At 40.0% G+C, this 25,093-nt stretch overlaps 1 protein-coding gene and 1 non-coding gene across 3 annotated transcripts in view; one reads left to right on the top strand and one right to left on the bottom strand.

Moving 5' to 3' along the window:
* Nucleotides 1-25,093, bottom strand: part of BMS1 (BMS1 ribosome biogenesis factor) — a 48,911-nt gene that overhangs the window by 6,268 nt on the left and 17,550 nt on the right. For both annotated transcript variants that reach the window (XM_054659475.2, XM_054659476.2), the window contains exons 13-21: nt 22,581-22,662; nt 8,464-8,537; nt 7,642-7,818; nt 4,703-4,891; nt 4,439-4,619; nt 4,135-4,193; nt 2,938-3,060; nt 1,872-2,019; nt 1,353-1,528 (exon numbers count right to left, since the gene is read on the bottom strand). In XM_054659475.2, the coding sequence (XP_054515450.2) occupies nt 1,353-1,528; nt 1,872-2,019; nt 2,938-3,060; nt 4,135-4,193; nt 4,439-4,619; nt 4,703-4,891; nt 7,642-7,818; nt 8,464-8,537; nt 22,581-22,662 (1,209 nt within the window). The remainder of the gene's footprint in view (nt 1-1,352; nt 1,529-1,871; nt 2,020-2,937; nt 3,061-4,134; nt 4,194-4,438; nt 4,620-4,702; nt 4,892-7,641; nt 7,819-8,463; nt 8,538-22,580; nt 22,663-25,093) is intronic.
* Nucleotides 14,482-14,585, top strand: LOC112204697 (small nucleolar RNA U13). The gene has a single exon (XR_002938364.1). It is a non-coding gene; the product is annotated as a small nucleolar RNA U13 (small nucleolar RNA).

Genomic DNA, 25,093 nt, shown 5'->3' with positions numbered 1-25,093 from the left:
CTTGGGAGGCTGAGGCAGGAGAATTGCTTCAATCCAGGAGGCAGAGGTTTCAGTGAGCCGAGATTATGCCACTGCACTACAGCTTGGGCGACAGAGTGAGACTTTGCCTCAAAAAAAAAGAAAATAAAAGAAAAAACAATCCTGAAACTCATATGGAACCACAAAAAACCCCAAACAGCCAAGAGATTACTGTGAAAGAAAAAGTTGGAGGCATCGCACCTCTTGATTTAAAATTGTATTACAAAGCTATAGTAATCAAAACAGTATGGTGTTGGCATAAAAACAAAAAAATAGACCAATGGAATAGAACAGAGACCTTTGAAATAAATCCAAACATATACTGTCAACTAATTTTTGATAAGGGCAAACAAGACAACACAATGGTAAAAAAGACAGTCTCTTCAATAATAGTGCTGGGAAAACTGGATTTTCACATGCAAAAGAATAAAATTGGACCCTGACCATACACCATACACAAAAATCAACTCAAAATAGATACAAGACCCAAGACCCAAATAAGACCTGAAACCATAAAACTCCTAGAAGAAAACATAGGGGGAAAGCCTCTTGACGTTGGCCTTAGCAATAATTTTTTGGATATCACACCACAAGCCAGGCTACAAATGTAAACATAAACAAGGAGGACTGCATCAAACTAAAAAGCTCCTGCACAGCAAAGGAACAACCAACAAAATGAAAAGGGAACCTATAGACTGGGAGAAATATTTGCAAACCACATATCTGATAAAGTGTTAATATCCAAAAATCAGTAAAGAACTCTTACAACTTAATAGCAGAAAAACAACCCAGTTGAAAAATGGGCCAAATAGGAAATGACCAATAGGAAATGGGGAGATGTATATTAAAATAATACAAAGTAGCAGACATGTAGGATGAACAAGTTAGAGATCTAGTGTATATCATGAGGGCTATAGTTAATAAAAATGTATTGTCTTTGGGATTTTTGTTAAGTAAGCAGATTTTAACTATTCCTGTTACACACAAAAAAATCTAACTGTGTGAGATGGTAGCTATGTTAATTTGCTTCACTATAGTAACCAGTTTACTATCTATATGTATCCTTTAAGATCATGTGGTCAACCTCAAATATATAAAATAAAATTTATTTTAAAAAAGAAAAGTTTGTCTTCAATCCAGGAGGAACCACTATTATCATTTTTTGGTGTTCCATTCCAAAATATTCCACAAATATACAATTGTTCAATCAAATTTAACGTTAGACTTTATACTTGAACATTCAAAGCATGTAAGAAATTATAGAAAAGTGTCTGTGTGACCCTCTGTCTGTAGAGCACAGGCTTCATCTCCACTAACACACACGCGACCAGTACCTTATACAGAGAGTCCTTGTTCGCCTTTAGTCTGACGCCATGGGCGAGCCTGAGTTGGCCCGTGGTCCGCATTCCTGACCAGGTGTCTTTCTCACCCACTGGTTTCAACAAAGATGTTACTGGGTTATAGAACGCTGGGATGGAAACAGGATACCAAGTTCGCATGAAGACAATATCTGAAAAGAGAGGTAATTTACTTTAACATTTTCAAAAGAAGATTCATATCCATACTGCGAAGAAACAAAGAATAAAACCTTCACTCTAAACTTCTCTACCTGGCTGCAAAGTATTTGAAGGGAAAGCTCGCTAAGGAAACTATTCTCATAGATCACAGAACTGTTACTGGGTGTGGCCAGGGGACTGCAGACACAAAGCGAATGGGCACACCCATAAGACTGGGAGATCTAAGGCTGGAGCTGCTCAACTCTCTAGAGACCTGACTTCAGCCTCTCGTCACACTGGCTAGAAGTCAAGCATGAATGGTAACACCCTGCCCTGAACACTACTCAAGACACTCACCGCTCATCAGCAGCTTATCCTCAAAGCTGGCCCTGAAAGCTCCTTCTGGAGCTCGGAGTGCTTTCTTGATCTGCCCCCTTATCCCACTGACAGTTCGAATCACAGCACCTTCAAATTTGGCCACTTCCAAGGCAGAATTAAACATTCCCTACAGGTATAGCAAGATAAAAACACACACACACAAAATCATATACTTTATGCTTTACTTCTTACTTCAAACATACATCCTTGATTAAAGAACAAAAACAACTCACTGAAGGGTGGTAAAATAAACAAAATGTATTTGCCCCTGAAAGTGGAATTACTACCTCAAAAAGAATACAAGTCTTTCATTTTCCCCAAAATAATCATGTCAGTTCATGGGCATGCTCATCACCGCTGTCTGTGTGGAAGAGAAGATCGAAGAGGGATTTACTGGACTGAACTGGCCTAGGCAGCCTTTCCTGGCATCTCTCAGACTGGACTGCAGCCCAGATGCTTTTACTCAGGTGCATGCACTTAGAACATGAAAACAGTAAGATAAACGCTGATGGTATTATTACCTTATATTGCAAGAACATTTTATGACTTTCTAACTCTGTGTTTTCAATAGAAACATCCCCACTAATGAAATTCTCAATAAATGCTGCTCAAACCAACCTCCCCAAATACTGAAAAACAGTACATCCGTTTCTCTGTACCCTTGCCAAGTTGTCTGCAAATGCTTTGTCGATTTTTCTACTGAATGGTTAGACAAACTTGTGATTTTTTTCCCTTTCTTAACACAAATAAAAAAAGTAGGAAACAAAACCCAGTGGATAAAATGACATATTTTCAATATGAGTTCTGTGGCAGTCTCACATGGAAGTTATGAATAACAGCCTCAATTCCTAAATAGCTGTTTTACCACTGCTTTTTAGAGCATATTTAAGTAACACAGAATATAAAGGAGCAAACAAAATATGAAGTTTATAAAAGATTTCAAACACTTTTCTAAAAATATGAGGCCCATATTTTAAAGGTATTTCATTCCTTTTCTCAAACAATATGGACATTTATAAATATGAGAATATATAGATATACAGACCTTAATAAATGAAGTGTTCTTGAAAATTTTATATGGAAAACCAGTTAGCTTTAATTTCTTCACAATTTTTATGGATTTATCCAGATCAAGGACAACTCCTGTAGCAGCTATCCGAAAATCAGGCTAACAGGAACCCCAAAATTTGAAAATAGGAATAATATCAGCAAGAGAAAAACTTCAATTCTATGTGACACAATAAATTACCAAAGTGAATTTTACTTACAATTAGCTAAGAAAAACAAGAGAGACCATGTGAACTTGCAACCCAGTGGTTTGACAAAAGCAATCCAAAACTTTAAAGTTGGTAAGCCAAACTAACAAGGGTGACACTTGAGGCCGGGCACAGTGGCTCATACCTGTAATCCCAGCACTTTGGGAGGCCAAGGCGGGTGGATCACCTGAGGTCAGAAGTTCAAGACCAGTCTGGCCAACATGGCAAAATCCCGTCTCTACTAAAAATACAAAAATTAGCTCAGCATGATGGTGCACACCTGTAATCCCAGCTACTCAGGAAGCTGAGGCAGGAGAACCGCTTAAACCCAGGAGGCAGAGGTTGCAGTGAGCCAAGATCGTGCCACTGCACCACTCCAGCCTGGATGACAGAGTGAGACTCTGTCTCAAAAAAAAAAAAAAAAAAAAAAAAAAAAAAAAAGGCGTCTTGAGTACTTTCCCGAGAGTGATTTCAGAGGAATGTAATTTCACTATAATGATTTATTTGGAATGAAATGGAAAAGAAAAATACAGTTGCAATGTTTAGGAAATTAAAATTTGGAACTCCAGGGCACATTCCATTTGCTCATTATTCTGCTTTCTTCTCTGTTAAATGGGACCAATAAACCCTGCCCTGCCTGACTGGTCAAATGAAAATGGACTCCCTGCACGGCTGCAGGGAGTCTCTGATGGCTCCTCACAACCTCATATAGTGCTTAGCACATGGTGAGCACTGCTTAAGTACTTGCTTAGATAAATAAATGCAAAAGATGCACAAAAATAGGAAATGTACCATTATAATTCTTCCACCTCCCCTCCTCTAATCCCACACCCTACTGAAAACGATGTAGGAAGATTAAAAGCAAAGGGAAATTTACTTTGTATTAATTGAGTAATTTTCAACTTAAAGTCTCATGTACATAATAACCCACACCCAGGATATATTTCTCAAACCAATCTGTAAAAGAAATCATCCAAGATAGTTACCATTATGCCACTGACAGACTGTATTGCCAAGAAACCAGTTCCCTGTGGAGTGATAGGGCCTTAAAGGAAAAGGAAAAAAAGAAATATAGCGAACCACAAATTTTAGATTCTAGTTTAACATACTGGATATGGACATTTAGATTTGGATATAGATTTACATATATACTCCAAACCACCTCCCCGCTCCCAGAAAAGAGAAAAATCTTAGGAGTGGAATTTTATGAAAGAAAAGCACAAAGCTATAATAACGCAGCCTGTAAGGTTTAATCTCGGCAATAGGCAAGTTATTGTAATCATATTTTACCCCAAAAGGCTGCTCCGCAATGCATGTGCTGTGGGGTATACTTTAGAAGCCTTTGTCTTCCATTGTGGTCTTCGATATAATACAGTGGGATGGTCTGAAACCTCCTCCACCCTACAGAAAATATGATTGGATCTCGGGACTTGAGGATTTTCTTATACCAGCGATGTTTCTTCAGACGCATCTGAGGGGACGAGAGGGTAAGATGATTGATGGAGGGGAAATCCACAGAGCCTCAGGCACCAAATATGTAGCAAAGGGACCCACCTGCACGTAGCCAACATTTCCCTCACTGTTGCCCAAGCCACCCAGGATAATGGGGTAATGGGGGTCAGAGTTCTGCACAAATTCACAGGGAACATTTTCAATCTCAACGCGGACGTACATCCCAGGTCGAAAACCCTCATACTGAACTCTGGCTTCATCATCTTGATCTTCAAATTCTGCGCGATTCAGCTGTACATGATGGGGAATAAAAAAACCTGTATGCTGTTATCTGTAATAAACATAAGATTAACATGAACAAATGAGCAATTTCTAAGTAAAGGAACTGTGGACAGAATTATGTAGGCTTTACCCTATTAAAAATACTACACATTTGGCCAGGTACAGTGGCTCACGCCTGTAATCCCAGCACTTTGGGAGGCCGAGGTGGGCAGATCACATGAGGTCAGGAGTTTGAAACCAGCCTCGCCAACATGGTGAAACCCCGTCTCTACTAAAAATACCAAAATCAGCTGGGCGTGGTGGTGCGTGCCTGTAGTCCCAGCTACTCAGGAGGCAGAGGTGAGAGAACTGCTTGAACCCGGGAGACGGAGGTTGCAGTGAGTCGAGATCGTGCCACTGCACTCCAGCCTGGGCAATAGAGCGAGATTCCATCTCAAAAAACAAAAAACCAAAAAAAAAAGACCTACATATTTTACCTCTACAGTCTGCTCAGAATACGTCCCAACCGTTTTCTTCTCTCCTGCTCCAAGGGACAGCAAATGTAGATAACTGTGGAGCCTTGCGTGCCCGAACACTGGAAACATCCCCAGTCCACACCTTCTTTCTTTCCTTTCTGAACAATTCTTTCACACTTTTCCCCTGTCTTCAAACACCCACTACCACCCTCACCTTCACTCAGCTGATGGCTGTTTCCTGATTCACTCCAAAACCAAAAGAACCTCCACGGTCAGCCCTCTACCAGGGTTTCCTCCCATATCCAGCCTTATCAGAGCTCTGACCTGGCCCATAGGGGAGCTATGAGTGGCTATTTACATTAAAATTAATTACAATTACATAATATTTAAAATGCAGCTCCTCAATCACACTAGTCACACTGGAAGTGGTCCATATCAACCTGCGGCCAGTGTTACAATATTGGGAAGCACTGACGTGCATCTCGATGATCACAGAAAGTTCTACAGGCAGCTCAGGCACAGAAGATTTGTCCATGCCTCTACTCAGGGCCACACATCACTTGCTCACTAGACACCATCCACTCTTCCTGGACTTTATTCCAACAGCTCTTCCCTCTGTTCTCTCTCTCATCTCAAAACCTTTTGATTCCACTTCTTCCACCAACAACGGCTTCATTTCTCTGCTTCTCTCTGCAGCAAAACCCCACAAAAGTTTTCTGCAGTTGCAGCCTCCAGTTCCTCTGCTCCCATTCTCCTACATCCATGAAAATTGGTGCTTGCCAAGATCGCTGAAGGCCTCCACGCTGAAGGACTCCTCCAGTGGTGAACTCTGCCTTCACCATAGTTAACATGGCAGCAGGATCTGAACAATGCTTCGCCTCCATGTACAACTGGCCTCCTGCGTGCCTGCATGCTCACACTGCTTCTCCCTCCTAGGCACTGCTCAGGACTCACGGCCACAATCGCCCCATCTCGCCCATGCCAGTCTTGCTCCTCCCACTCACTCTGCACTCACTCCCCGGCCACCTCACAGCGTTAAGTGGCATCTACATGCTGAGGGCATCTACATCTAAGTCCCTGGCCAGACCTCTCTCTCCAGACCTGACATTTCACTTGTCTGCATGATACCCAGCTGAACCAAACATCATCTTCCCAAAACTGCATCTGCAGATGGTTTCCTATCTAACTTACAACGACCTATCCTTCCAGGAACTTCCAGTCGACATCCTCATTTCCTCTCACACACCCCACATTCAGTCCACCAGGAAATCCTACTGACCCAGCTTCCAAATAAAGTCTATCCGGGTTTGACTCTTTGTCTCATCTCCACTGCCAGCCTTCTGGTTTGTGCCACCCGACTGATCTCTTGGCAGAGTGATCTGATTACCTCTCCTCTGCTCAAAACCCTCCAAGGACTCCCATTTCAGAGTGAAACATTCAGTCTTTTCCAATGGCCCACAAGGCTCTAGGTAATTTTAAATTGTAAATGGTGTGAAGCAAAAACTTCAGAGTTAGCCTAGTCATGACTTTCAAAGGTCAACACAGACTAGCAACCACTAAGCTAATGCCTAATCAGGAAATAGTCCTTTGACTAGATGAAGACCTAGGATGAAACTCCGTTTCACAAATCATATACCTAATCTGTTCCAGCTTACACAGGCACTCCTGGCCTCACTAACAAGACGCAACTCAGATGCTCACCATCAACTGTACACACGTTTCTGTGTCTGTCTCCTTCAGAGTGAGATCACCGCCTCCAGCAACCTGCTCAGCATCCCCAGGCAGGAGGGCCACACCATCTCCCTTTATTTCCGCATCTGACCTTATACTCCACACGTCCTTCTGAACTCTGACCAGGATGAGTTTTCAGAGCACTTCCCCTGGGAGCTCTGGTGTGTCTATAAGCCACAGGGGCCACTGATCACCTGCCATTCAAATCAGGGAGCAGCGATTGGAATAGGCCGCCAATGCTTGCACTGAAATGAACACACTGTCTCAGATCACTACATTGTAAAAGTAGAGACCATCTCAAAAGTAGAGACCGTGTCTCAGTCATTTCTATTTCCTAATTCTTGTTACAAAATAGGTATGGATCTTTTTCTGGTGACCCTCTGACTGCACAAACAATGAGCTCACTGCATGAATAAACACACTCACATGCATCTCTACCCAGGAGTCTGAATGAAAGGCACAGAAGCAGGATACACAGAAGCAGGATAGGACGTAGGGACCCAAACAAAGTCAGGGATTCCTGCGCTATATGATAGTCTTGACAAGGGGCTGAGAGGAACTGAGGTTTCTCACCTGTGCTTGTTTCTGCATTTCTCCTTTAAGATCATCAAAATATGTGCTTTCTCCTTCATCATATTCTGCATCAAACATCTCCTTCAATTTTCTCTTCTTATCCAAATGCTTTTTCTTGGCACTTTCTTCTTCATCGGGGTCAATTTCTTCCTTAACTTCTTTCTCTATATCTTCATTCTTAAATTTCCAGAAGAAAAAATTTTGTGTATGTTTATGAAGGTCTTTTCTTTAAACATTAGCTTTTTTAAAGTTCTATTTAAACAAAAATCTTAGCAAAAATCTGTTATCATTATCAATAAAACAAAAGAAAACATAACACAACCTTTGTCTCTGAATAACATGGTACTGCTACAGGAAATGGTTACATCTGCATTACAATTAGCTGCTAATCCTTAAACTGGCTGGGAACACAAACTAGAATAAAAATAACAGACATGTCCCTCACCCAGATGCTCCCAGACCCTGTTCTAAAGAAATACTAGGGAGAACAGGGACTTCATTCTTTTAAATGACACTTAAATTTAAAAAAAGGAGAATGATGCCAATGGTTGAATGTAAGTCCAAGAAGCTAAGACTTCCGTGAGTGAAAAATCACAGTGGACTTGGCAAATGACTATGGCAAGAAACAGTAGTAACTGTCATCCAAAACTTAACAAGTAAACAAGAAAGCTTCTCTTTGGTCCCCACATCCCCACCCTTTAGGAAGGAATCTATCCATCCAGTCTGCAATCTTCACACATCACAAGTAAGATTTACATTTCTCAATGTGGGCCTCTCTCAGAACACAATGACCAAGAACAGCCAGCTACGACAAAGTCATACCTGAGTATTGGGGCCTGATTTTCCCTTGTGCACGTCCCCTGTTTCCAAGTCTTCAAAGTCACCGTAGAGCTCCTCTGGGAAAAGAACACCCAAAGGCTGCTCTGTGAGCCAGGCATGCATGTGCTGCTGGCCCCACCTACCACAGGCCCACAGTGTGCTCTGCGTTCCAAGCCTCATTCTCACTGTTCCTGTCACTACACACACAGGCAAAACTTTGCACTAGGGAATGCTTTGTAAAACAGTTAATATTTCATCATCTGTTTAGGTAAACTAAATGGACCCAATCCACATTTCCGCACTTCACGTCAAAATCCCAATCTCAATTTTTCCAGTATACACAATGGACACTCTTTTGTTTTTGTTTTTTATTTTTGGAGACAGAGTCTCACTCTGTCACCCAAGCTGGAGTGCAGTGGCATGATCTCAGCTCACTGCAACCTCTGCCTCCCGGGTTCAAGCAATTCTACTGCCTCAGTCTCCCGAGTAGCTGGGATTATAGGCACCCGCCACCAAGCCTGGCTAATTTTTGTATTTTTAGTAAAGATGGGATTTCACCAATTGGCCAGGCTGGTCTCGAACTCCTGACCTCGTGATCTGCCCTCCTCAGCCTCCCAAAGTGCTGGGATTACAGGCATGAGCCACTGCACCTGGCCAATGGACACTCTTTATGAAAGACACAGAGGTCTATGTGTGTCCCCCAAACGAATAGTTCAAGGAATGAATAGAAAAGCCCCACGCTGATACCAGCACATGTGAAAAGGAGTCTCAATGTAAGTTCAACACAACACAATCGTGTAACACACCTAGGGGAAATCTTAGGTTATATAAAACATAGCATTTAGATTAAGAGTAGAGCCCCAAACCACACCAGACCCATGGGAAGAGCTTATTCACTCATTCATTCCTTCATTTGTTTTTGGAGCTCTGGGCTCAATTATAGTTCCCACTCTTAAAAGAAATAGACAAGTAAGGCTGGGTGCAGTGGCTCACGCCTGTAAACCCAGCACTTTGGGGGCCCGGGAGGCAGAGGTTGCAGTGAGCCATAATTGCATCACTGAACTCCAGCCTGGGTGACAGAGTGAGACCCTGTCTCAAAAAAAGGAAAATAAAAGAAATAGGCAAGTTAAAACTCATTTGGGGGAGCAATGTTTAGAAGGCTATTAAAACATTTTCACATAAGGGCCAAAGAACCAGGTAGAAGTTATAATAGATAGGAAGCTCCTATTTGTAATAAAAGCAAAAAAGGATAAAATAGGAATAAACCTAACAAGAAATGCACCGGAACTTAATTTTTTTAAAAAAGAAGAAAAGCTTTAATATGCTACCAAAGGACAAAAGGAATAGCATCACCACCAACACTCATCGGTGCTCTCCACACCAGGCACTGCGTTAAGTACTTTCCTTGCCTTAACCACATTCTTCAACCCAAGGAAGTAGGTGTTGTAAATATTATCTACTGAATAATGATATGTCCTCATTTGAAAAGAAAGACTCAACATCAAAAATACGCCAATTCTCCGTTTAGCACAGTTACAACCTGAAACCACCATTAAGGATTTCTGGTCTAGAGAAGATAACACATTATACCCTCCTAAGAAATAATAGACAGGAGATGATCAAAGGAGAATTCTGAAAGGTGGAAAGAAAAAGGCTGCTGAGGGACTCTAGGACTAGGGAATGCATAGTGGCCAGGTGTCTCCCTGGACCTCATCCAATAGGAAGTTGACCAGGCCCAGAGTTTCCCAACTCCCAACGTAGCAATAGAAGGCAACCCAGGCAGACTCAGTCCCCCCAGATCAAAGGAAATCTTCCCCACAACAAGAAAACCAGCTCCACACACCAAGACAACCACCACTCCCCACCCACCTAGCTGCAGCAGGTGGCCCAGCCTGAGGCAGCTCCCCTGTTCCCTCAGGTGGGCAACAGCAGGGACTGGTGGGAGAATCCCAGTGATACATATAAGCCAAACAGACCAAAATAACACCATGAAGGCTCTGAAATTAAATTGCCATTGGAATCACAGCCCACAAAGTAGACCAGGACCTACAGACTAAACCCAAATAGGAGGACTGCCTGCAAAAATAAAAAAATTACATAGGCAGATGTTGGAACCATCTGACTCATCACTTAACAACAGTCAGCATAAAAATGCTTCAACAAGCAACTACAAATCCTATGGCAACAAACAAAGAACTGAAAACGTCAGCAAAGAAACTGAAGAAGAATCAAATGGAAATTACAGAAATATAAAATACAGTAACAGAAATTTTTAAAAAAATCTATCTAGATGGGCTCTATTGAGTAAAAGTGGAGACGACAGAGGAGAGAATCAGAGAAGCTGAAACCTGTATCAACAGAATTCACCCAGTCTAAACAATAGAGAGAAAATAACCTGAAAACAAATGAACAGAGCTGCACGGACCTGTGGGACAATAACAAAAGACCCCGCATTTATGTTATCTGAGTCCCACAGGAGACCAGAGCTGCAAAAGCATGCAAAGAACTAATTCCTGATGCTTCCCACATTTAGTGAAAGATATAAACTTACAGATTCAAGAAGCTGAGCAAACCTCAAAGTATACCAAAAGAAAGCAACACTGATTAAACTTTCAAAACTAAAAACAAAGACCAAAAATGGCAGAATGCCTGTAGGGACATGCCAACTCAAATGCCATGGAGGCCAGAAGGAAGTGGCACAACATTTTCAAGTGCTTAAAAAAAACCAACCAAACAAACAAAAAAACCAAACCAACAAACAAAAAAACTGTTGGTTGCAAATTCTATATCCCATGAAACTACCCTTCAGAAATGAAGAGAGAAATAAAGACATTATCAGAGGAAGAGAATATAGGAATTTGTCTCTGGTAAATTTAGAAATGCTAAAAAGTGGCTACAGAAATATGTTCTGTCATTTCCACAATACAAAAAATTAAAACAAAAAAATCAAAATAAAAAAATGGCTACAGAAAGTTCTTATGCAGAAGGGATGAATATGGGACTATGGGAGGAGGGACAAAGGAAAGACCAGAAATGTGGATACATACACGAGACAATCCACAGTTCTTAAAATCACACTTGACAACTGAAACAAAAACTATACCACCACCTAATACTCAAGCCAGTGATTCATACAAGCGGAAAAGGTAAAGAGACATAAATGCAAGGCAGGTTTCCACACTTTGAAGTGGTAAATACTGGTACCAGTAGACTACTATATTACAATACGCATATTGTAACATCCAGAGCAAACACTTCAAGACTATACAAAGAGATACACGCAACAACATTATACAGAAATAGATCAAGATGGAGGGAAAGAAAAAGGAAACAAAAAAGCAATAACAAAAACATCAGACATAAGCAATTATGTAACAATAAGCACCTTAAATGTAAATGGTCTAAATAAACCAAAAGACAGATGGATGGAGAGCCTATAATAAACACATGGCCCAACTAAATACTGTTCATAAGAAACTTCAAACTCACTTAAGGACCTAAGTAGGCTGAAAGTAAAAGAATGGAGAAAGATATCCTATGTAATCATTATTTTTTTAAGGAAGCAGGAGTGAATATATTAATATCTCACGAAGTAGACTTCAAGCAAAATAATTTACCAGAGCTGGAGAGGGTCTTCGCTGAATTTTAAGATCTAAAATTTCCTATGCTGCCTGGACATCTTTGAGCCTCACAGGGCCCCAAAGGCCTAGCCGTGGGTTTTCCTGTTTCTACCAGACACCCCCTACCCCGCCACCCAGCAGCAAAGGCTCCCCACCTGGCTAGTTCTTTTATCAGCCAGAACGGTTGCACCTCAGCCTAAGAAGTTTCACTTCACCTGTCTGCCAGCCCATGAATTTATTCAAACAAGCCAATTGCATTCCCCCTCAGGAACCATTGGTCATTGTGTGCTCTTGTTACTACCAAGCCTGCCTCCTTCCTCAGCCCCCAGCCCTCACTCCACTACAGAGTATGGTGCCCATCTGACCCTGCGTGGCATGCAGTGCCCTCCTCTGAGCTGTGGGTATATGTGACTAAAACACTGCTGTCAATCTCATCCATCCACGCCAGGTGTCGTGTTCAGCCATCTCCTACACTTTAGGGCAGGGACCCCTCCTTCACCAATGGGGTGAAAAGGAAGTGACCGTAACATCTGCTTAATGACAAAAGGATTAACCCACCAAGAAGACATCTACTTCAACATCCTCCTCTCAGCAACTGTTAAAACTAGGCGGAGGCCGGGCACAGTGGCTCATGCCTGTAATCCCAGCACTCTGGGAGGCAAAGACAAAGGATAGCTTGAGGCCAGGAGTTCCAGCCTGGGCAACACAGCAAGGCTTCGTCTCTCCAAAAAATTTTGAATTTAGCCAGGTGTGGCGGCACACACCTATAGTACCAGCTACTCAGGAGGTTAAGCCAGGATAACTGCTTGAGCCTAGGAGGTCAAGGCTGCAGTGAGTCATGTTCGTGCCACCGCACTCTAGCGTAAGTGACAGAGTGAAACTAGGCAGAAAAGGAGCAAGGATTTACAAAAGATCTGAACAGTGAGCCAGCAAAATCTGACATCCGTATAACACCCTACTCTCCAACAGCAAAATACACACATTTTTAAAGCCAATAGAAATCTACCAAGATGAAGTACATTTGGGGCAATAAAAGAAATCACAGCAAATCTAAAATAATTCAAATCATAAGAATATGTTCTCAGAACATAATATAATCAAGCTAGAAATCTATAACAGAAAAACAGGAAACTCTCTAAATACTTGATAATTAAAACAACATATTTATAAATAATGCATGGGCCAAAAAGAAGTCCCAAAGGAAATATGAATGAAAATACAACACGTGAACATTTGTGGGGTACAGCTCAGCAGTACTGAGAAGGAAATTTAAACACTAAATGCTCACATTAGAAATGAGAAAAGATAAACCAATAACCTAAGAAATTTCAAAAAGAACAAAATAAACCCCAAACAAGCAGAAGAATAGAAATAATAAGGGGCAGAAATTGGCCGGATGTGGTGGCTCACGCCTGTATTCCCAGCACTTTGGGAGGCCAAGGCAGGTGGATCAACTGAGGTTGGGAGCTTGAGAACAGCCTGACCAACAGGGAGAAACCCTGTCTCTACTAAAAATACAAAAAATTAGCTGTGTGTGGGGGTGCATGCCTGTAATCCCAGCTACTTGGGAAGCTGAGGCAGGAGAATCACTTGAACCCGGAGGTGGAGGTTGCGGGGAGCCAAGAACGTGCCACTGCACTCCAGCCTGGGCAAGAAGAGTGAAACTCAGTCTCAAAAAATAATAATAATAATAAATAAAGGGCAGAAATCAATAACATTGAAAGCAGAAAAACAGAGAAAATCAATGAAACAAAAAGCTGGTCATTTGAATAGAATCAACAAAATTAATAAATTTTACGACAAAGATAAAAACAGAGAAGACACAAACCAACAACATCACGAATAAAACAGGGGTTATCAAAAAGGCTCCTGCAGCCGTTAAAAGAGTATTAAGCAAATACTCTAAACATCACCCTCAGACTACCCAAGCTGGTCTCTTCAAGAAGGCACTCAGTGCAACTTCCACTTCCCTAACAAGACTTGAAACACCTTGAAAATCATAAACTACCAAAATTCAGGCAAGATGAAATAGATAATCTGAATCGTCCTATAACCATTAAAGAAATAAAATTTGTAATTAAGAGCTTCTGGAACAAGAAATCTCCAGGCCCAGATGATTTCACTGGAGAATTACACCAAATATTTAAAGAATTCATCCCAATTCTATACAAACTCTTCCAGAAAACAGAATAGGGGACACTTTGCAACTCATTTTATGAGGCCAGTATTATCCCAATGCCAAAACCAGATGAAGACAGTACCCCCACAAAAAGAAAAAACAAAACAAAACAAAAAACCCACAGACCAGTATCTCTCATGAATGCAAAAAGTCCTCAACAAAGTACTATAAATGGAATCCAACAACACATAAAAAGATTTGTATAAAAATTTTCACATGGTGATCTTTTCGTGGTTCATAAGTGTGATGACTGGGTATTCATGCATGTATGTGGGATATGCCACCCTTGACCCTTGTTACAACATTAGCACGTTAACAAAAAGAAAAAACAAAACAAAAAAACACACACATTTCCATATGTTGTATTTTCATTTTCATTCATGATCAAGTGAGAGTTATTCCAGGTATGCAAGTCTGCTTCAACATTCAAAAAATGAATCAGGCCAGGTGCGGTGGCTCCTGCCTGTAAACCTAACGCTTGGGAGGCTGAAGTGGGAGGATCCCTTGAAGCCAAGAGTTCCCTTGAAGCCAAGACCAGCCTGGGCAACACAGTAAGACCTGGCTCTACAAAAAAAAAAAAAAAAATTAGCCAGGCATGATAGCACACACTTGTAGTCCCAGCTACGTGGGAGGTGGAGGCAGGAGGATCACTGGAGCATAGGAGGTCCATGCTGTGGTGAGCCATGATCGCACCACTGCACTCCAGCCTGGGTGACAGAGGAAGACCGTGTCTCAAAAAATAAAAGGATCAGTGTAATCTATATCAAAAGAGTAAAGAATGAAACCCATATCCGGATGATCATATCAACTGACACCAAAAGGCATTAGACAAAATTCAACATCCAATCATGTTAGTAAATAAATAACAGTGACAAGATTGGGAACAACATAGGAAGTCCACTCTCAGCACTCTTACTCCACATTGTACTAAAAGTCCAGTCACTGAATTAAGGCAGAAAATTTTAAAACAGAAAGAAGGCCAGGCATGGTCGCTCAAGCCTATAATCCCAGCACTCTGGGAGGCTGAGGCAGGCAGATCACTGGCGTTCAGGAGTTTGAGACCAGCCTGAGCAACATAGTGAGACCCCATCTCTACCCCTAAAAAATTTAATTAAAAAAAAAAAGAAGGAAAAGCCATACAGGTTGAAAAGAAAGAAATAACACTGTCTCTATGTTTTCTACACAACTGCCTGTGTAGACAATCCCAGGCAATCTACAAAGACAAAACAAAACAAAACCCTCCTACAACTAATAAGTGAGTTTAGCAGGACAAAAGAGAAACAAATGAAAATCAATCAAAATCAAATACTTAGGTCTAAACTTATCAAAACATATTCCCAACTGGTATGCTGAAAATCATAATACTGATGAAAGAAATAAAAACTAAAATAAATAAATATACTGTGTTCATCTATTTTAATACTCAAAATAGAAAAAGATTATCCCCCCAAACTGATCTATAGGTTTAATGCAATCCCTATCAAAATCCCAGGTAAGTTGTTGTAGACATAAACAAGTTTATTCTAAAATTTATAGGGAAAGTTACAAGCCTTGGGATAGCTTAACCAATCTTGAAAAACAAGAATAAAGTAAGAGGAGTCACTCTACTCAACATTAACACTCACTATAAAGCTACAGGAACGTAGACAGCAAGGGTGGTACTGGCCAAGGGATTGACATGTGAAGTCAATAGAACACAAGAGAACCCAGAAACAGATTCACAGAAAGATGCTCAACTAATTTTTTATAAAAGTCAAAAGCAATTCAATAAAATAAGTGGTGCTAGAAAAATTATACAATTGCAGGTGAAAATATAAACCTTGAGCTAAGCCTCATATCTCATAAAATGAAAACATCAAAATAGATCATGGGTGTAAAGAGAAAACAAAAAATACTATAAAAAACTGGTAAATCGGATTTCATCAAAAATAAAAACTTTTGGCCCGACGCGGTGGCTCACGCCTGTAATCCCAGCACTTTGGGAGGCCGAGGCAGGCGGATCACGAGGTCAGGAGATGGAGACCATCCTGGCAAACACTGTGAAACCCCGTCTCTACTAAAAATACAAAAAAATTAGCCGGACGTGGTGGTGGGCGCCTGTAGTCCCAGCTACTCGGGAGGCTGAGGCAGGAGAATGGCATGAACCCGGGGGACAGAGCTTGCAGTGAGTGGAGATCGCGCCACTGCACTCCAGCCTGGGCAACAGAGAGAGACTCTGTCTCAAAAAACAAATAATAATAATAATAAATAAATAAATAAATAAATAAAAAATAAAAACTTCTGCTCTGTGAAAGGCCCCGTTAAGAAAATGAAAACTACAGACTAGGAGAAAGTATCTGCAAATCACACATCCGACGATGGAGTTAAACATATAATGAACTCACAGTACCCAACCCAACCCAACCCAATTTTTAAAAGCGCAAAAAAAAGACATCCCCAGACATTTTTTATCTGTATAGAAGATATAAAAATGCAAATAAACACATGAAAAAATGCTCACCATTATTAGCCACTGGGGAAGTATATCTTAAAACCACAATGAAATATCACATACCTATTAGAATAGCTAGAATAAACAACAGTGAGAACACCACACATTGTCAAGGATGTAAAGAAATTGGATCACTCACATAATTGCTAGTAGAAACATCAAATGGCCCAACTACTCTGGCAGTCTCCTATGAAACTGTGCAATTACCATATGACCCAGCAATTGCATTATTGGGCATTTATTTCCCAGAAAAATGGGAAGTGCATATTTACACAAAAACTTGTATACAAGTGTTCATAGTAGCTCAATTCTAATAGTCAAAAATTGAAAACAGGCCAGGAGTTCAAGATCAGCCTGAGTAACACAGCAAGATCCTGTCGCTACAAAACAAACAAACAAACAAACAAATAAAAAAATATTAGCCAGGCACGGTGGTGCATGCCTGTAGTCCCAGCTCCTTGGGGGTGCTGATATGGGAAGATCACTTGAGCCTAGGAGGTCGAGGCTGCAGGGAGCCAATATCACACCACTGCACCCCAGACTGGGCATCAGAGCAAGACCCTGTCTGAAAACAAAACAAAACAAACCAAACTGTAAACAACCCAGCTCGATCTTGGATGAATGGTTAAACAAACCGGTACATCCATACAATGAAGCACTACTCAGCAATAAAAAGGAATGACCTATGGTATATGCACCAACTTGAATGGATCTCCAGGAAATTATGCTGAGTGAAAAAAGCCCCTCACAAAAGGTTATAGACTGTATGATTCTGTTTATTTAACATTCTTGAAGATGACAAAATTGTAGAAACAGAAAACACATTATGGTTCACAAGGGAAGGAACTGGGGGCTGGGGAACAGCAGGGGCATGGGTGTGTTTATAAAACAGCAATACAAGCAATCCTTGTGATGGAACTGCTCCATATCTTAACTGTTGGTAGACACACAAACCTACACATGTGATAAAAGAGCACAGAAGTATAGACACACACACACGTAAAACACACACACACACAAGTGAAACTGGAGAAATCTACATAGGATCAGCAGATTGTATCAATGTTGGCATCCAGGCTGTGACCTTGTATTACAGTACACATAGTATACATAGTACATATATACACAGATACTGCTATAGTACAAGATACAGGAGATCTCTCTGTATTCGTTCTTTTTTTTTTCTCTGTATTTGTTCTTACAAGTGCATGTCAATCTACAATTACCTCAAACTTAAAAGTTTAATTAGGAAAAAACACACCACAAACTTTTCTTTTGGAAATAGAAAAGGTGATTTTTTTTTTTTTTTTTCCTGAGACGGAGTCTCGCGCTGTCGCCCAGGCCGGAGTACAGTGGCGCGATCTCAGCTTACTGCAACCTCTGCCTTCCGGGTTCAAGCAATTCTCCTGCCTCAGCCTCCTGAGTAGCCAGGATTACGGGCGTGTGCCACCACGCTCGGCTAATTTTTGTATTTTTAGTAGAGACGGGGTTTCACCATGTTGGCCAGGCTGGTCTCAAACTCCTGACCTCGTGATCCGCCCGCCTCAGCCTCCCAAAGTGCTAGGATTATAGGCGTGAGCCATTGTGCCCAGCCAGAAAAGGTGATTCTTAAGTTCACTTGGAAAATAAGCAAAATCAGTACAAAGCAAGGTTGTTTACTTTGACTTCTAATCCACACTGTCCTGGAAGTTTAAACCAGGGCAGTAAGGCAAGAAAAATTAAGTCATCCAGATAGGAAAGAAAGAAAGTAAAACCACTGGGATCTATCTCAGCCTTTCTGTAGATAAAGAGTTTCCTGCTTGGCTCCCAGAACCATCCTGCACAGAAACTGGGGGAACCATATGAGATTGGACCAAGGTGAAAGGTCAAAGCAGAATTGGAAGCCCAGGCTTTATTGTGCAGAACAGGAGAAAAAGCAGCATAAAAGAAAAAGAATCCTTGGGATAGTAAGAAGTATTTACTTAGAAAACCATGAATACTGTTTAGTCAAAGTTTACTCCTCCCCTCCAAACACACACTTGAGGTCAGGAGTTTGAGACTAGCCTGGCCAACCTGGTGAAACCCCATCTCTACTAAAAATAAAAAAACTAGCCAGGCGTGATAATGGCTGCCTGTAATCTCAGCTACTCACGAGGCTGGGGCACGAGAATTGCTTGAACCTGGAAGGCAGAGGCTGCAGTGAGCTGAGATCAAGCCACTGCACTCCAGCCTGGGTGACAGAGCGAGACTCTGTCTCAAAAAAAGAACTAACAAGTAATTTAGCAAGATTGCAGGATACAAGATCAATAATAATAAAAAAAAATCAACTGCATTTCTTATATATTAGCCATACATAAATACAAGTTGATATGAAAATAAACTGTTGAGAGTTGTATAAGACCTGTATCCTGAAAACCTTGCTGAGAGAAATTAAAGAACAAGATAAATGGAGAGTTACTATGTTCATAGATCAGAAAACTCAATGTGGTTAAGATGGCAATTTTCCCAAATTGTTTACAAGTTCCATGAAATCCCAATCAAAATTGCAGTGGGCTTTTTTATAGCAATTGACATGCTCATCTTAAAATTTATATGAAAATGCAAAGAACCTAGATTAACCAAAACAACTTTGAAAAGGAGACTAAAGTTTGAAAAACTACCTAAAGTTAAAAACTACTTAATTCCAAGACTAATTATAAAGCTGTAAGTAACAGAGACAGTGTTGGTATTGGTACAAAAATAAACAAATATATCAATGGAACAGAACAGAGAGCCCAGAAATATTCACCCATATATGGCCAACCAATACAGGGCAATTCAACGGGGAAAAAAATAGATTTTCAGCAGATGGTGCAGGGAAAAGTAGATATCAATATGTCAAAAGGAACCTAAATCCATACCCAACACCCTATAAAAAATTAACTCAAAAAGAATTATAGACCTAAACGTAAAACCTGAAACTGTAAGACTTACAGAATATATGAGACAATTTGTGACATTGGGTGAGGCAAAGATTTCTTACATGCACTATGAAAAGCACAGTCCATAAGAGAAAATTTTGGGCAGGGCACAGTGGCTCATGCCTGTAATCCCAGCACTTTGGGAGGCTGAGGCGGATGGATCACCTGAGGTCAGGAGTTCAAGACCAGCCTGACCAACATGGCGAAACCCCATCTCTACTAAAAACACAAAAATTAGGCAGGCGTGGTGGCGGGCGCCTGTAATCCCAGTTACTCGGGAGGCTGAGGCAGGAGAATGGCTTGAACCCAGAGGGCAGGGGTTGCAGTGAGCCGAGATCACATTGCACTCTGGGAGACAGAGCAAGACTCCATCCCAAAAAAAAAAATTTTTTTTTTGATAAATTGACCTATACCAGAACTAAATACTTTGCTCTGTGAAAAACACTATTAAAAATAGAAAAGACAAGGCACACGCTAGGCAAAAATAATTGGATAACACATGTGATACAGAATTTGTATCAAAAATACATAAAATTTCTTAGAATTCAACAAAATTAAAATAATGTACAAAAGATTTGGACAGATATTTCATCAAAGAAGACACAGACGGCAAACAAGCACATGAAAAAATGTTCGATACCATTAGTCACTAAAACTACAAGATACCACTCTATGCCTAAAAGAAGGCCTACAATTTAAAAAGACTGATACTATCAGGTACTGGGAAAGATGTAGAGTGAAGCAACCGGAAGTTGCATAAAGTTATGGTGGCAATGGAAAATGGTATAAACACTTTGGAAAACTGTTGGGTAATTTCTTAAAAAATTAAATGTGTACCTATCATATGACCCATTTAGTCCATTCTGAACTACTTATTTACCCAAAAGAAATAAAAGCGGTGGTTCACATAAAGACTTCTAAAAAATGTTCATAGCAGCTTTACTCATAATAGCCAAAACCTGGAAATAATTGTTTATCAACAGGTTAACAGATAAATAAATTGCTATACATCATACAATGGACTACCCACTAGCCAACAAAAAGAAATGAAGATGCAACAGCATGGATGAACCTTGAAATAATCATGCTGAGTAAAAGAAGTTAGATAGAAAAGAGTACATATTGTAGGATCCCATTTCAATTAAATTCTAAAGGGCACAACCTACTGAATAGTGACACAAGGCAGCTGAATGTACCTGGTGATGGAAGAGGACAAGATGGAGAGTTACAAAATGGCGTTAAGAAAACTGTGGGGGTGACAAATGTGTTCATTATTTTGATTGTGGTGATGGTATATTCACATATCAAAGCTTATCAAATTGTATACTTTAAATACTGTAGTTTACCATCAATTATACCTCACTAAAGTGATTAAAAAAGAAACCCACCACACTTTCTTTTGAAAACAGAAAAGACGATTCTTAAGTTCCTATGGAAAAAACAATAAGCAAGTGAGAATAGTCAGGAGAATCCTAAAAGCCCCCCAGCAGAACAAAAAGGGAAACTGTTGAGACACGGTTTTAATAACTGGTATCTTAGTAACGTGATAAAGCTGCATAGAGTACTAAATTATAGTAATAATAAATGAACCAACAGAGATCAGTGATATTAACTAGAAGGCCCAGAAAAAAAATTATATATATATAAAGAATACATTCACATACTACAGACTAGGCACAGTGGCTCATGCCTGTAATCCCAGCACTTTGGAAGGCTAAGGCAGGAAGATTGCTTAAGCCCAGGAATTCAAGGCCAGCTAGGCAACATGGCAAGACCCCCATCTGTACAAAATATTTAAAAATTAGCCAGGCATGGTGGTATACATTTGTGGTTCAAGCTACTCAGGAAGCTGAGGCAGGAGTATCTCTTAAGCCTAGGAGTTTGAGACCAGCCTGGGCAACATAAAAAGACTGTCTGTACAAAAAAATTTTTAAATTAGCTGGGTGTAGTGATGCAAGCCTGTGGTCCTAGCTACTCGGGAGGCTTCAGTCTGCAAGGTTGAGGCTGCAGTGGGCCATGACCACACCATAGCACTCCAGTCTGGGTAACAGAGCGACATCCTGTCTCAAGACAAAACAAAAAGAATGACCTTCCAAAAAACCATGTGGCAGTTGCAATCCATAAAAATGACTCAATTCTAACACTTATGAATCTGTCTTATGAAAATAAAAAAGTGTGAGCCAAGAATTATTTCAAAGTTGTTCAGTGTGGAGTTCTTTATAAAATGAACAAAGTATAAAACTACTTAGATATTGAAAAAATTGTGACTTCAATAATGGTATGATAATAAATAATAATATTTTATTTATTTTAAATAAAATATTTTTTATTTAATTTTAAATAATAAAAATGAAATATTTGAAAAAATTTAATGACAAAATTTATATAAAGTACATCACTTAAGCAATCCTCCTGCCAAAAATTATATAAAGTACAACTAAAAAGGTTTAAACACACAATTTTTAAATGACTAGAAGGAAACAGTTGAAGAAGCTAACAAACTTTTTTTATGGGTTGGTAGAATGCTGGTATGTTATGTACTTTTCATTCGAAATTTTCCACAATGCATACTACCTTTATTATGAAAAAAATATAAATGTTATTTGTATATATTTTTCACATCACACAAAATCTATTTTTAACAAACACATGATTAAAATTTATGGAAAGTTTCTCCCTTTTAAAGTCCATATGCAGTAAATCAGCCAACTGAGAAAATAAGATCATCATAAAAGGAAAACCCAGAATATTACCTGGTTCATTACTCCTGTCTGAATTCCCAAAGCATTTGACAAGTGACTATTATTTTCAATTTGACTATTGTCTAAGATACTGAAGAAAATAAAGTTTAGAGAAGCCAGTCTTCCTGAAGAACCCAGCTCTTTACTTACCATCTTCTGCTAAGACCTTGGCTGCATCTTTATCTTCTTCCCACTTTCCAGTCACGAAGCAATCTCTGATACTGTTCATAACCTTACGCAGAAAAGTCAGCACTTAGGTGAGGTGTTCCAATCACTCAGCAAAACAACTCTAAGAAATGGCAGTAGGTGACAACTTGCCTTTAAATATTTCCCACTTTCATGGATATTCTCATTCCAAATGAGCCCAGAAAATAACTTTACCTTTGATGGAGACAATATAACCACAGAGATAAAACACATTAAGCAGCAGACAGGGCTCATAAGTAAACAAACAGATAATTACTAATTCAACTGATTTTCAATTTTATTAAGGTTTCTAAGGCAATGCAATGAGACAGTAGTTTACAAAGTTGGTCTTGCTATTTGTTAATCTAAACCTGTTTGAAAACTGAATTCCTATAAAATGGGAGAAGATATTTGCAAATTATGTATCTGACAAGGGGCTTATATCCAGAATATATAAACAACGCATACAACTAAGTAATCCCATTTTTGAAATGGGCAAACAATATGAAGAATATGTACAAATAGCCAATAAGCACATGAAAAGATGTTCAACATCATTATCTATCAGGGAATGCAAGTCAATGCTACAATGAGATACAACTTCACCCCCTCTAGGATGGCTATAATCACAAAGACAGATAATAGCAAGTGCTGGTGAAGAACTGGTGAAACTGGAACCCACCTACAGTGCCAGTGGGTAAGTAAAATGGCACAGTCACTTTTGAAAAGAGAAATGAGACAGTATATAAGGGAAAAAAATCTTTAACTGTTTTCAGTAGTCATATTATTCTGACACTATTTTGTGTGTAATATGGGATAAAGCAAATGAGTAATTATGTGATTCTCTAATTTCATCATCTGCTGATTCAACCAAGGAATAATTCTCCAGTGGAAGAATGAATAAGATGTAGTCCTGTATGTCAACTGGAAATATCTATATGAGCTCTCCTGGTTCGGGTCACTGAGAAGGCCTAGAAGTAATGACCAACTCATGGCAGTAGCATTCCTATGCCTAGGCTGTCACGTTGAAATACCATTTCCTACTAAAAGAAATCAGGATTTCTTATGGGTGATTCCAAGAGCTCTCTCATATCATAGAGCAAGAATTGATAAAGAATGACTATGATTGTAACATAAGGACTCAGGAGCTGGTGTGCACAGACTCTTACAGGCCACAGGTGGGATAAAGAGGAGCTTCAATAAGGGATAACAGGTGCAGGAGCACAAGGCACATCAACTACATTTATATCCATGACATCACAGTGAAACTTACAAACAAGTATCCTTTGGAGAATCACTCCACAAACTGATTAAAAAATCAAGCATGGGCTGGGTGCAGTGGCTCACACCTATAATCCCAGCACTTTGGGAGGCCGAGGCACGTGGATCAGGAGGTCAGGAGTTCGAGACCAGCCTGACCAACGTGGTGAAACCCCGTCTCTACTAAAAATACAAAAAAATTAGCCGGGCCTAGTGGCGGGCGCCTGTAATACCAGCTACTCGGGAGGCTGAGGCAGGAGAATGGCATGAACCCGGGAGGCAGAGCTTGCAGTGAGCTGAGATTGTGCCACTGCACTCCAGCCTGGGCGACAGAGCGAAACTCCATCTCAAAAAAAAAAAAAAAAAAATCAAGCATTTACCCTATATATATGGCAGTGGATAACCGAATAGAAGAGGAAAAGTTTCTCTTTAAAGAAGTGTTACAGCTAATACATAAAGAGAAATGATTGAATGGAACATCACCACTCTACATTCTTAAGAAATTGGTATGGTTCTAGGCATTGAGCACCAACAACTGATAACATCTAACAGCATTAAAAGGACACAACCAGTCTTTATGCGCCTCCTAATGAGAAAACACCATCACCTGGGAAGCAGTTTCGCTGAAAAATAAAAATCAAATTTAAATCCCATCCAACTGCTAGATGTTTTGTCTACAGGGTAACTAGAAATATGTGACTATTTAAATTAATCTTAATTAAGATTAAATAAAATTTAAAATTTAGTTCTCCAGTCTCATTAGCCACATTTAAAGAGCTCAGTAGCCACAAGTAGCCACAACCCACAGCTCAGATATACATTCCTTTCATTACAGAAGTTCTATTGGTATTGCTCCATACCCATTCACAGGAAATACAGGAGGGCCTGGGAAACTCCAGAGGGATGCAAAGCAATCCACAAAATCCAGAATACAAGAAACTCTACAGACCAAAGACTTGGTTTATTAAATAAAATGTAACCAAAGAAAGAAATGGGAAGGAAAGATTGTTGACTAAAAATGTTAAAAGATAGACTGAAAAACAGTAATGAAGACCAAGTAAAAGTAAACTATGATGCTTATGGAAGCATGGAGGAGGAAACCAGGAAGAAAAGGAAAGCATCACCTTAAGAGGCTGGACTACACCTCCTTCTACAGGGAGGATGGGGACTGTGGCTGGTGTCACAATTGAGCAGCAAAGCTTGATTTCCCAGCCTGA

This window comes from Pan troglodytes, chromosome 8, assembly GCF_028858775.2.
Source record: "Pan troglodytes isolate AG18354 chromosome 8, NHGRI_mPanTro3-v2.0_pri, whole genome shotgun sequence".
In the NCBI taxonomy this organism is placed as follows: domain Eukaryota; kingdom Metazoa; phylum Chordata; class Mammalia; order Primates; family Hominidae; genus Pan; species Pan troglodytes.
This window is presented reverse-complemented; position numbering and strand designations above follow the sequence as displayed.